Raw genomic sequence first — 14673 nt, 5'->3', positions numbered from 1 at the left:
AATAAAAAAAAATTCTCTTGCATTGAGTGAACCCAAAGCTTGAATGGGGTCCACAAGCTTATTCTTTAATTGTTTTATAGATGAATGTGACTTTGGTTTGCAATTATGAATGCAGAAAGCATTCTCAATTCTCAAGCATTCCTTGGACCACCCCATATACAAAACTATGGAATTAATCTTCAATTATTAGATATTAAAACAATCTCATGAGAGAGAGAGAAGCATAATGTTAATATATGTATATATCTATTAATGAAAAAGAAGTGGTTCCCTAAGCTATTGTAAGGACACCATTCACCTTGAACCATTCTGCTAGGAACCCCATCTTCCAACACATACAAAGACACTGGGGAGTAGATTGAGAATACCACAACTACATGGCTATACTTGTTACGAGAAAGCTTACAACATGCTCAAGGATTCAAGGGATGTCCATAAAAGAACATGGAATTCAACACTGACAACCCTAGGCATGTCCATAAAAGCACAAAAAGAAAAAAAAGAAAAGGAAACAAAGGTAGAGGACAAAAAGGAGTAACTTCAAATATTATATAATCTGCCTTCTCCAATTTGGTTGGCTCCTTAGACTGCAGTACCTGCATTAATGCAGACTTATGTGTAAGAATAAAGATGATAGGTTTTGGAAAATAAGATATATATATATATATTTATTTATATATAGATAACTATTGGATATTGTGACACAATGATCATTACCCAAAACTGTAAATTTTATGTTCAATGTGGAGGCCTATCTGTTACCAAAGTCCCTTGGAGTGTTGCATCTGAAACACTCCATCCTGCTAGCAAAGTTGTGCTCATTGCAGTCCGCCCTGTTGAAATAAAAAAAATATCATCATCATCCTCATCATCTAAGTCTTGTCCCAACTATATGAGGTCGGTTTCTAAAAAAAAAAAAACTATATGGGGCCGGTTACATGAATCCTGTTTCACCATTCTATTTTGTTCAATGCATAAATTAAGTAAATTAATTTAAGTAATTCGTCTATAATATTGCGTCATTGCTAAGCATGCATTGTAGATGTATAATGCAGACTTTTCAACAGAGGTGGATCAGGAAATTTTCCTTGGGGGGTTACCTTACTGTATGTTTTTTATTTTTTTCTTTGCTTCATAAAACCTATGTTGGGTTTTGATAAGTTTTTCTGTTGGAGGGGGTCTAATATAATATAAATAAATATTCATGTACATACATAAACACAGACATGCAGACAAAGGATAATGGAGTTTCCACCATTATAAGGAAATACAAATACATGCTCATACCCATATATAGAGTATAATATAAAGTATAAATAAGTTTTAAAAAAAGTGCAGGAAGAAAAAGATGAATGGAAGATTTGAAAACAGCCAATGCAACCCAATATTTGTTTCTGTTTCCCTACTTGCCTTAGGTTTTCCAAGAGCAGGCAGGTCAAGCAGAGGATAATGGTGCCTCCACAAAACCCACAGTGAAATCTTTGAAAAAAAAGGTAGAAATATTTAAAATTTATGTACAAAATTCCTCATCCAACAAGAAATGAAACCTGTTAATTAACTTATTTCACCACACCCTCCTTCACAGAGAGAAAAATGAAGTTTAATTACCTGGAGCAAAACCAATCACCAGACCTCCATGCAGAGCGGCCACCAGTGCCAAATCCAAAACCTCTTGGTCTTGACATGTCACCCTCATATCCACTGGCTGACTCATCCTTGAAAGCACCGCACTTAAAGCAGCTTGACCTGCTTGCGAAGTTATGAGCTCCGCAGTTCGCGGCGGAGCAATACCAGTCACCAGGCCGGACGTCCGACCCACCCCTTCCGCCAAAGCCTCCATAATCCCCTCTCTCACCGATCCTCGTGTCACCGCATCGTTGGCAGGAATCCCGCCAGCTGAAGTTCAGGTGCTGGCATGACCTGCAATTCCAATCTCCTGGCCTACTCATCTTCTCCCTGCCTGTAAATTAATTTACAACCATGCAATAAAAAGTGAAGTCAGCAAGAGAAAGAGGATTGAAGAAATTAAAAAGGAAAGATATCAACCTCCATATCCATCACTCAAATAGATAACAAAGAATTAAGAAACCCATCATGTACAAGTGGTCTCTCTGGGCTTTAGTTATTTATATATATATTATAGTGCCACGCACTTCTCCCTTATTAATTATTGCACTGGCTAGAAATAATGATGAACTGATGCTCAACCTCTTGAATGTGGTTTCAGTTATTCCGGCTGAAAGCGTGATGAAGAATATGAGTTGAAGACGCAGGAAATTAAAGGCTGTTTATGAACTCACCTTAAGGAAATGAAGGAATTGAACGTATACAAGAACGAAGGATGAGAGTTGGTGATAAACTGATAATGGGAGTAGTCGATGAGAAAGAAGAGTTTGTTGAGGGAGCTAGCTGGTGATTTGGTTGCAAGGGTTGGAGTGGTTTTTATACTTGTTTCCAACTCAACAGTCGGGAATCTTGGTTGCCTGTGGAGGGTCGTGAATGTTCTTTCTCGTGTTCTTCACAGTGGAATCACCAAAATGTGAAAAGATGGAAATTAAAGAGGTAAAGGAAATTTTGAGATATGGACTCCATGACTTAGAAAATTTTGGAAAATTAGATAAAGTTCTTACCTCTTTTGAACTGCTAGGAGATGGCATCATCATGCATGCACTCATAATCACAAATCCCATATGTAAATTCCATTATTACCCCTCTTTTTGTGATTCTCCATTTATATATCTCATGCTCAAAAGCTTTCGAGATATTATCTCTCTCCCTCTCTCTCTCTCTCTCCATTTCTAGAATGGGGTTTTATGAAGGTGGGGAGGATGCGTTTTGAAAGGGGATGAATGTGAATAGATTGAATCTTAAATCCTAATTTAAGTTTCTGAGTACACTTATTATTTAGTATTCTCAACCACACCATTCGTTCTGACTTTATCCAACATTGATTTAATACATCTCAAATCCTGATACTTTGGAACACCAGTACTCGGAAATATGCAAAGCACTATTAATATAAGGGTGTGGTGAGTGTCGTAGGAAATAAAAACATAACAGCCCATTTGTGTAGTTGTGTTTTCCATAAACAGCCACACCCAATTCAGCTGTTAGCCCAATCTATGTCACAAGTTCATAAATCAGTAAATCACAGAAACAACACATGTGACTGCTCGATTCTTGGTGCCGTAGCCAAGTCTCCCACTTGCATGCATTATGCCATCAGCCCATCAATGGGTAGCTTAGAATTTAGGCTCATGTAGTTCCGGTTCATTTGGGTTAGGATTAACGCCAAGAGCACTTGCCAAGGGTCACCATGGAATCTATTCTCTTCAACCAAATCCAGTGCCAATAAATTCTATTCCCTTCCTTTTGGCAATAATTCAAAAGCCACTTCTAGATTCATATCCAGTGCTATATGGTTGATATCCTGGTATCTGCAATAATAGCTCCATGTCTCCATCCTCGTTCTCATTCTCATCATGTGCATATTTGCGCATGGTAAATCAATGTTTTCCCATTATTTTTTGCTGCAAAAACAAAAACTGGATAGATTTTCTAGAGGGAGATGTTAGATAGTTCATAATTGGCATCTAATTGAGTCACTCCTCAATTATATTGATGAATCAAACTGAAGACTGGGCCTACTCAAGATGGGTCATCCCAAGGAAAAGGACCTATATCTATACTATATATAAAAGTGTGTAAGTAGAATGAAAGCTTTTATAGACTAAAATTACACTCTACTTTGTCTTGTTTGAGAAAAGGGTATAAGGGTCATTTTATTACAACTTTAATGACTATTAAAATGCCCATATTTGTGTATTTATTCCATGGGTTAGAAATGTAACTTCAATTATTACTTTCCACCTCATTTAATACGTCTCATTGAATCTTATACCTAAGGCTTTAACTCCCATTTTTTCTTACTAAATCATATATTTAATTTATTTTTCACTAACAAATACTAATAATTAGATGTATGCCAATATTTTTAACAATATAAACACATATATTTTAAATTTGACTAAAAAACAACTCCATTCTTTATCCAAGTGGTGGCTAAACAATTCAATCATTTGAACCAAATTGATCAACTTATGAAATCATAATTAGCTAATAAAATTTTTAAAATAGAAATAAATATAGAAAATTAAAAAAAACATAGAAAAATTCAGAAACATTCATGATATTTTTATTAATAAAATTAAAAGTAAGTGTAATAATAATAATTGTTTTTATTGATAATGAAAATGAAATACATAATCTAGAATTGACAAAAATGAAATCATTTTACTATTTGGCAAAAATAGCTTAACTTTTGGGTCAAATGTATTAACCTTTAATGTCATAAATAAATAATAAAACTTAATAAAATATAAAAGTACAAAAATGAAAAAAATACATAAAATTTTCAAAATAACATTCAAGCACATGTATAATATCATATATTTACCATATTGAACAAAAAGTAAGTGCGACATAATAGAATTGTTTTTACACACAAAAGTACAAAGAAAAAAATGAACACATATATAATTCTATATTTACACTACTATTAAAAATATGAATAAAATTGTGAAACTTTCTTTTGACTAAATTACTCACTTTTTAATTTAGTCTCTATTTAATTGTGAGGTTTAAATTGTAAATTGAACTACTACTTTTCACATCATTCAATTCATTCTATTTAAATCTTTTTTTTTGATATATTAACAAAAAAAAAAAAAAGATACACTACAAAAGTAAAACATTATAAAAGGAATAGTCTAGCCAAGCAGGTAAGCCTGCCAATGATACATGATGGCTGTTCACGGGTCGGGTTGGGTCGGTTTATTGGCGTTTTTCCAACCGACCCGACCTGGTCGATTTACCTAGAAATGAAACCGAAACTGGCCCAGTACTAAGTAAAACCGACCTGGTCAATTTGAATCGGGTTGGGTCAGTTTTGTGAATGATTCTCTCAGTATGAACGGTGAAGGATTCAAGTCTAAGAAAACAAAGGCTAGATGCCTAAAAATTAAAATGATTTGATGGATCAAAATTGATATTTTATATATTAGAATTTTTATATATAATATGTATATTTCTGAAATAAAGCTGAAATATATATATATATATATATTTTCCACAAATATATATTTGAAATATATATTAAAACTGAAATATATATAGTAAAACTGAAATATATCAGATATATATAATATCTGAAATATATTATATATATATATAATATATATCTAAGTCTGTTTGGGTCGGTTTCGTTTCGGTTTTCACACATGAAAACCAAAACCGAACCGAACCATCGGTTTATGTTTTTTTGTAACCTGAAACCAACCGATGCTGAAGAAAAACCGGCCAACTCGGATTGGACCGGACCGGGTTGGCTTGTTTGGTCGGTTTGGGTCTTGTTATGAACAACCCTAGCTAATGAGCAACTAGGGCTGTTCACGGGTCGGGTTGGGTCGGTTTACTGGCGTTTTTCCAACCGATCCGACCTGGTCGGTTTACCTAGAAATGAAACTGAAACCGACCTAGTACTAAGTAAAACCGACCTGGTCGGTTTGAATTGGGTTGGGTCGGTTTGGGTCGGTTTTGTGAATGATTCTCTCGGTACGAACGGTAAAGGATTCAAGTCTAAGAAAACAAAGGCTGGATGCCTAAAAATTAAAAATGATTTGATGGATTAAAATTGATATTCTATATATCAGAAATTTTATATATATAATATGTATATTTCTGAAATAAAGCTGATATATCCACAAATATATATTAAAACTGAAATATATCAGATGTATATAATATCTGAAATATATTATATATATAATATATATCTAAGTCGGTTTGGGTCGGTTCGGTTTCGGTTTTCATAAAACCAAACCGAACCATCGGTTTATGTTTTTTTGTAACTCGAAACCGACCGATGCTAAAGAAAAACCGGCCAACTCGGATTGGATCGGACTGGGTTGGTTGGTTTGGGTCTTGTTATGAACAACCCTAATACATGAAACTTCACAACTCGATAGTCAATTCAATTATCACATATTTGGATGAGGTGTTTATATAATCAGATTTAGATTTTGTAGTCTGCATTTGATTAATAATAAAAAACAAAGAATACATAAAATTTATAAAAAATTTTGGATACATTATTACTATCATTATCATCGTCTAGAATTGCCACATACAAAACACATGAACATTTATTAATATGATCCTCACCCTGTTGCCATTCCTACATATCTTATAGTTTTACATATTTACTTAAACCTACCTTATAATTTTTATTTTACTAAAACATCTCATATATTTTACAATTTATTTACTTAATCAATCTTTCATCAAGGAGTTTGTTTTGCCATTAGGCCCATGATTTTTTATTCCAAAAATACCCTTAACACTTTTTTGTATAAAAAACAAAATTGTCCAAATATAGCCAATAGAGTGCTTGCCTGTGTCTTATTAAGGACAAAAATGGTATTTTTATTTTCTTTTGATTAAATTTATTTAAATGAACATTATGATCAACACTGTCATTTTTCACTATTATCTAATGGAAGATTGATTAAATCCATTGCAAATTATAAGTGGTGTTTTAGTAAAATGCTAATTATAGGGTAGATTTTAGTAAATCCATGAAACTATAAGGAATATTTTATTATATGACCCTTTTCTATTATTTATCTTTCTCTTAATAAATCCCATGCATCACACGGGTCCCGCTAGTATATATATATATATGAGAGAGATACATAAAATAAAACAGGTGGAGATTGTAACCTCTAAAGACAGTAGAACTCATGTATGCAAGACCTACTAAATCAGCTGACCCCCTAGACCTTAGAATGCCCTTTGACTATGGCATTGAGGGGTCCACATTTTCTGACATGGGGAATAGATTCCAATTAGTCCACGTGAGCAAAGTTTGGCACAGGTGCTCCTGTGTTAACCCATGATTGGTTTAGCTGGAATCCTATCACCTCCCCATTTCTTTTACCTGACAAAGTGAATATTCCATGCACACATAAAAACCTCAGACAAAGAGACCCACTTCCTTATTCTTATCACCCAGTATTTTCAATGGGGTCATGCTTTCTTTTTCTATTAAATACTTTGTGAACCCACCACTTCCCAAGTCCTAATGGTCACTTAAATAGAAAAAATGGTTATCGCTTTTCAATTCTGAATATTCCCTTCTGGTACTTGAATTCATTTTCCAGTTAAGTCAACAGGATTTGTAAATGACCTAATTTCTTTAACTTGACAGAACAATCAAATAACTTTTTCATACTTAGTTGCCATTTTTTTAGGTAGAACACCATAGTAACTCTTCATGGTTTGAAGCAATTTTATTGACTTAATTCTATCTCTTTATCTGTCTCTTTCTTTTCCCGAAATCAGAATTATGCCATGCTCCTCATTTTCATTATCTCTGCACAGACTTGGGATCAAATCCGCAGTTCATCAGTAGGAGGTGAGGTAAAGGCACAATATGGATCACCCAAATCATTTATTTCATGGGCCTCAATATTCAGGGGGTGTTTGCCAAATATGTATGATTTTTTTCTAAAACAAAAAGCAACTGCTACATTAGCAGAATAATATTGTTATTGCTCTGAAGTGACAGTCATTTTTGTTTTACAAAACAAAATCATATAAATGGGCAAACACCCCCCTCCCAAAAAAATGCCTTTTATAGATAAGCTTGATGGTTCATGCCAAATTTGGCTTGAATTTCTTTAAAGTGGAACCTATTAAAGGTGGGTTCCAGTGCTTTCTTTCTTTTTCTTCATCTTCTTCTTTTTTTCTGCTTTTTGTAAGGTGGTGGTTTAATTGGTTAAACAAGCTCATACAGAAAAATAATGAATGCAAATTAAGAGTAGTCCAAGCCAAGAAGCCGAATATTAGAACTGCACTTGGGGACATTTATTATTTTTCCTAATACTAATTTGAGAGATTATGACAAATTAGAAAGAGGAGCATCTTATAATTTTTGATGGTTGACAAATTTAGATAGCTAATAGAGAAAAGGGTTCAATTCAAAAGAAGAAAAAGGATATGGTGAGTTTCGATAAAGATAGTCGAAGCTGATGATGGAAGAGAAGTCTTCGAGGTTATATTTGACCACCCTTTTTTTTCTTTGTTCTTTCTCTTGTGTATTTTGATTTTCCTCTTTACCCCCTTTTCTGTTTGAACTGCTCTCTTTCTTTCTTTTGCTTTTCTTTACTTCTCAGTACTCTGCAGAGAGAAAGAAGCAACATAGAAGCATCAGCTTCTCTCTTTCTACCTCTCTAGAGCATCAACAAATTAATATAATAACATGCATGAAAAATGTTCAAAACCATATGAAGATCTGCCCACCATTTTCTTGGGTAGCGTTAAAGGAGATAGTGGCAAACTGTAGAATAATAAAAAAAAAAAAAGCAAAGAAAGCAGGGCTGATTCGATTCCCCTTGGGAAATGGTTCCATGCATGACCATGACTTCTAAATCCCAGCACCCAATATTTTCACTTGAATGTTGATTGCTTTTCTCTTTCCTCTCCTTTTGTTTAGTGTAACTAATTAATAATCATCTCTCTTACAAACCCTAGAGTAGGTATCTAATCTGAACTCATTATAAAATCACCTAGAATTGAAGCCCTTTGATCAACTCTCCATTGGTGGGCCAACTCATTAGTCACTACCCCAAAAACAAGTGATTGGAAAAACCAATCTGATAAGTAAAATTCTGCATGTTTCATTCTCAAATATTTTGTTTATTCCATCAACAATATACGATCTTGACCCTTCACAAGTTGGGTTAAAATTCATTCAATCACATCCCTAACAAGTTCATAAGTTTCCACTACCCCTAATATGATTGGGCAAAGAACTAATTTCCACATTTTCTTTGCAAGAATCTTCTAGTGTGGCATTGTGAGAAAATAAAACATTGGAGGGTTTATAATCAACCCAATTTCAGCTAGCTTCAGCCAATAAGTAGCTTATATCCTCTAGTTAACAACTTATTCACTAGAAGACAAAGTGATTCAGTTAAGCCACTTCAGCCCTAACAATTTTGTTTTTTCTGGCTATATAATATTTATATACATGTTGATTAAAACAAAAGTATATGAACTGATTAGTTACCTTTTTTATCTTAATTTGTCAAAAGGCTTCATAAAGCAAATCATACTAATAATTTAATTATTTTTTATTGAGTGGGTATGAATTAATACCAGTATTATAATATAGGAACAACTTGATAAATCATTAGTAGTATTATATATTAATATTAAAATAAGCAATTATGTGAGTTCGATTTGGGTTGAGTTGCATGCACGTGAAGAGGTCTTAGGGATTTCAGTGACCTCATCACAATTATAAAATTCCCTTCCTTTATTTCTTCTTTCCTTTTTCTTTTTAGCCTCCCAACATCTTTTTATGTCTGAGAGGTCCCAAGTGTCAGCTTCGATTTTGCACAGTTTCCCAACCCAAAGTAAGTCTACGAGTCTAAACGTATTTTTAGGGCACATTGTAGTTCTTACGCAGTTTTACTTTTATCACATTTGAGAAGAAAGTTGAAAGAAATTGTTCCAAGTAATTATGGCAATTCTCCATTCTTCACTCTTCGGTTTCAATTCAAAGATATCTTTGAATCTTTGAAATCGGAAGAACCCCAAAATCAGAATCATGCCAAAACTTCAAAAACTCGTTCTTCCTTCACCCTATTAATTCATAATTGCTTTTACATTCATTCTTTTCGAGTTTGAAAGCTTAAACTTTTAAGCTTTAATTTTGAAATTGAAAAAAGACGTTTTCACTCTCCACGTACAGAGTGTGTTTGAGCAACGGAGAAAATGAAAAACAAGCTGATACAGAGTGTGTTTGGCATTGATGTGGTTGCTTCATAAAATGTTTTTACGAAGGTGTTACATTAGAGAAAGTGGTGCTTTTAATAATGTTCTTTTGTTTAATACCGTTTTTTAGAAAAAAATGTTGCTCCGGACCACACATTGGAAATCGGGAAAGTGTGGTCTGGAGCAATGTCAAATTCAATGTTTTTTTAGAAAACGGTGCATTGCTGTCAGTGGTGCAATGATGTGGCATCATCTTAGACGTTGGCTAATATAGATCAGTGTTGAAAACATTGCTGCCAGTACTAGTACTAAATAAAACCAATGTTGTTTTCTCAAAAAACGACTATGTAACAACATTGATTCTAAACAAAAAAATAAGCACAATTTTCCACCATTTTTATGAAAAAACGGTTTGATGTTCCTAACACCAATGCCAAACACACGCACCTTCACAACACATTGCACTTGTGTATTGGCAACATATTTCCGTTAAAGATAATATATAAATATAGGAGATATTCTTAATACACGGATGAAAACGATGCGAGGCTGGACGGATTAATAAGACATTGAATTTGGATGAGTTAGACGGACTAATATGACATATTGGATTGGACCTGGTCATTAATGAATTTATTGGATTGAGTCAATATCTAGTCCATTGATAGAAGATAAGAACATAGTTATCAATGGACCAGGTTTGAATTGAAACCAATCTAAATTAACAAGAATTTGAACAGATTGAATAGTCTCTGAATCAGTCCAAAATGGTCCAAAGTATTCAATGGACTGGATTGGACCAGGTCCATTTGTAATGGACTCACACCCTTACTAGGACCTCATTGCATATCGTATTATCTGGGTTCAAATATATAGATCCGACCCACTACTATCCCTGGTGGATCTTTATCATATGAGTTGAAATCAGCCCCTCACAAGATAGTTTCCCACAACATCCCACAACACATCTCTGCTATGTATTGGGAACATCTCCCAGTGATGCCTCATCATTTCTGGAACTATCATTAGAAGTAGGGGTGATCATGGGCCGGGCCAAGCTTTGCACTTACGATAAGGGCTATAGCTTAGGCTTGGGCATGGCCCGGCCCGGGGTTCCGGGCCTGAAACATAAGCCCTAGCCCAAGTCTATACAGGCCCGAGCCGGGCTTGATTTTGGGCCAATGTCACTTGTATATAAAACATTACATATCTATATATTAAATGACATAACATGCATATAAACTTATTTTATACATTGTATAATATAAAATATTACATATAATATAAATTATACACATCATGTTATAATATTTATATATAAAATATATAATATAATATAAAATAACAGGTATACATATGTATACATTATACACATATGTATTAAGCCTAAACCCGACCCTAAAATTTGTGGGCCTGATGTGGGCCTGGGCCCAGGCTAGGCCTGAACACAAAACCCAGGCCTAGGCCCAAGCCCAGAATTTCCGGGCCGAGCCAGGCCTGAACACGGCCGAGATATGCTATGGAACGATGTGGGAAACTATCTTGTGGGGTGTTGGCTTTAACTCTTATCATATGATATGATTTGTTACGTACGTTGAATCAGCAACGAACCAGTCTGGCAAAAGTTCACTCAAAAGCAGAAGTTCTGACAGAGCTAAGGTGTAAGAGTCTTCTGTAGCCTTGCAACTTGGAATTAGGGATGCAAATGGATCGGATCGAATTCGAATTAGGGTATATTTGAACCCAATCTGACATTGTTTATATCAGATCCGATAGGACTCGATTTAAATTCAAATCCTATCAGTAAGTCAGATCTTTGGATCTGATCCGATTTGACTTGTTTTTTTTTTTAAATTAATAAATTATTAAAAGAAAAATAAAATATACTAATTTAAATAAAGTAAAAACAAAAAATTAAAATATTTTTTAATTATTTTTGTCATATATATATGTTTTTTATAAAAAAATAAATAATATAACAAATTTATAAAAATATAATAAACGATCTTCTCGGAGAGAATGGGAGGGATCCGATTCCGATCCAATTATTTCCCTTGAATTAGTTGTGTGTAGGCATGCATGCACTCAAATTTATATTTTCAAGTACTAACATTCAATTAGCTCTATCAAAATAGATGGATTGGACAGACCAATAAGATATATTGAATTTGGATGGATTGGACGGACCAATATGACATATTGGATTGGACCTGGTATGTCCTGCTGTTCATAATGAATTTATATTGGATTGAGCCGCTATCGTCCATTGATAGAAGATAAGAACATAATTGCCAATGAACCAGGTTTGAATTGAAACCAATCTAAATTAACAGGAATTTGAATAGATTGAACAGTCTCTGGACCAATCCAAAATATTTATTGGACTGGATTGGACCAGGTCCATTTGTAATGGATTCACATTGGACTGGACTGAACCAAATCCAGTCCAATTGACACCCCTACTGGGACGTCATTGCATATATCTGGGTTCAAATATATAGACCTGACCCACTATTACACTTGGTGGAACTTTATCATATGAGTTGAAATCAGCCCCCCACAAGAAAGTTTCCCACAACGTCCCACAGCATATTCCTGTTGTGTATAAGGAATATCTCCTGATGATGCCTCATCATTTTTGGTACTATCATCCGTAGATGTTCCCAATACACATGGGAATATGCTATGGGACGTTGTGGGAAACTATCTTGTGGGGGGCTGATTTTAACTCTTATCATATGATATGATTTGTTAAGTACGTTGAATCAACAAGAAGCCAGTCTAGCAAAAGTTCACTCAAAAGCAGTTTTGACAGAGTTGAGGTGTAAGAGTCTTCTGCCTTGCAACTTGGAATTAGGGATGCAAACAAATTGGAATGGATCCGAATCAGGGTATATACGAACCCAATCTGACATTGTTTATATCAGATCCGATTCGATCAAATCTGATAGGATCATAGGACTCAATTTAAATTCAAATCATATCAGCAAGTCGGATCTGATCCAATCGACCTGTTTTCTTTAAAAATTAATAAATTATTAAAAGAAAATTAAAATATACTAATTTAAGTAAAGTAAAAGCAAAAAACACAGATATTTTTTAATTATTTTCAACATATATATACATGTTTTTTATAAAAAATAAATAATATAATAAATTTATAAAAATATAATAAACAATATATATATTTAAATATATAATATATTGGATCAAATCTTCTCGGACCGAATAGAGAGGGATCCGATTCCGATCCAAAGATCCGAACAGAGGGGTGATCCGAATTCTACCAAATAAAACCGAATCAGACCATGACCCGATCCATTTACACCCCTACATGAAATGCTCATATTTTTTTATAGAAGAAAGCCCACACGTATCACCCGTTTTATTTTGCCACATCACAGCAACTGGTGCTGGCTTGCTGGATTCTGGGTTGAAACTTCGACGCTAATAAACGATTTATCCCTAAATGCACCAAGAATGGAAAAAGGATTAGCTGAGCTTAATAGCTGTTTTGCAAGTTATGGGATTGGGATTAATCATTTTGCTCCATATCAGTGATTGTGGGCCGTATATGTATTTTTAGCTGCTGTAGAGTAAAATGGTTCACCTCACAACCCGTAAAATAGCTACCAAGTTCAGCCAGTTCATTCTCAATCTCAACCACTCTAACAAGTAAATCCAAATAATGCATGGGTTCGATACAAATTTTGTCAAATTAAGGTTGATAAATTTGGGTTTTGACATCGGTTAGATTGATTTTCAGTTGGCTTGGCCCTTAATCCAATTCAATCCATCTTAGAGATAATTAAAAGGAATTCAAAGAGATTTAAGAAGAACCGAGGGATTTAATGAAGAAGATGAGAAGGGGGGGGGAGTGAGTTTTTAAGAATGGTTTTATTAGATAGAACTATGATATACTTTGGAGGTATTTGGTTCCATTGCATCATTAAAAAAATTGGGCCACTTTGGGAAACATCATTTTTAATGTTCTTTGCCTTTTCAAAACATTGCAATGCATGGTTGTTGATGTGGCTTCAACATGGTGCCATTTTCTCAAGAAATGGCAATGGAACCAAATATCTCTAAAAATTGATTTTTTTTTCAGAAAATGCAATGGGAAATGACAATAGGACCAAATACTACTTTTATTAGAGAAAATTAAGACCTAAGAGGGTTTTTATATTATGTCTTCTTATATTTTTAATAATTTAATTAAAAAACAAATAATCACATGCCTAAGAAATGAGAGTAATTCCATATGAATAGGAATGGCAATTTCTATCCTATCCAGCTGATACCCACCCCTACCCACCTCAATGGGGCAGGTTCTTTTGCTTGAAAATTACATCCCATACGGGTACAAGTCAGGTATTGTATTAGGCAAAACCTGACCCTTCCCAACATGCATATTGTTGGAAGGCATGTGAACTTATGTAGTAGGTATTGAATTTAATAATATTTTGAATTTTATGTAAAGGAGAATTGATAGTTTATGTTTTTCTACACGTGTTAATCAAATAATTAGAAACTTTGATGCTTGCTCATGCTATTTTACTTACTTATTACTTATATATAACAAGAAATAATAAGAAATTAGATATGGGTTCTAAATCCACATTGCGAATTCGACTCACCCCACCCTCAAATGCGAGGAGGGTAGGGTTGGAGAGGGTTTTGCATTTTCATGTATGGAGAGGGTACCAATCCAGAGGTCTAGGGAGGTGGATAGGCTCTAAAGTTTACAAAACCTTCCCCGAACCAACCTGGTTGTCATCCCTATATATAATGATCATTGAGCTGAGAGGACTCTTGCCCTCCTCTTTCTCCCAT

At 34.2% G+C, this 14673-nt stretch overlaps 1 protein-coding gene across 2 annotated transcripts; it reads right to left on the bottom strand.

Annotated features, from left to right (window-relative positions):
* Positions 1 to 224: 224 nt before the first annotated feature.
* On the bottom strand, positions 225 to 2562 carry LOC104592376 (RNA-binding protein csdA-like). Of its 2 annotated transcripts, none has more exons than XM_088893738.1 (4): positions 2209 to 2562; positions 1609 to 1960; positions 718 to 833; positions 225 to 596 (listed from the first exon to the last, which is right to left on the bottom strand). In XM_088893738.1, the coding sequence occupies exons 2-3, from the start codon at positions 1947 to 1949 to the stop codon at positions 752 to 754; spliced, it is 423 nt and encodes a 140-aa protein (XP_088749864.1). In that variant the 5' UTR covers positions 1950 to 1960; positions 2209 to 2562; the 3' UTR covers positions 225 to 596; positions 718 to 751. The 2 variants fall into 2 exon arrangements, with proteins under 2 accessions (XP_088749864.1, XP_010250021.1); XM_010251719.3 differs by having other exon boundaries at positions 2301 to 2552.
* Between the last annotated feature and the right edge of the window lie 12111 nt (positions 2563 to 14673).

The sequence above is a fragment of the Nelumbo nucifera genome, chromosome 8, assembly GCF_055504915.1.
Source record: "Nelumbo nucifera cultivar China Antique chromosome 8, China Antique-T2T, whole genome shotgun sequence".
NCBI classification, from domain to species: domain Eukaryota; kingdom Viridiplantae; phylum Streptophyta; class Magnoliopsida; order Proteales; family Nelumbonaceae; genus Nelumbo; species Nelumbo nucifera.
This window is presented reverse-complemented; position numbering and strand designations above follow the sequence as displayed.

Coding starts and splice junctions, on each gene's coding strand:
- LOC104592376 (XM_088893738.1), bottom strand. CDS start 1,949: ATGAGTAGGCCAGGAGATTGGAATTGCAGGTCATGCCAGCACCTGAAC. Junction 834..1,608: donor GGTGATTGGTTTTGCTCCAG/GTAATTAAACTT, acceptor TTATTTCAACAG/GGCGGACTGCAATGAGCACA.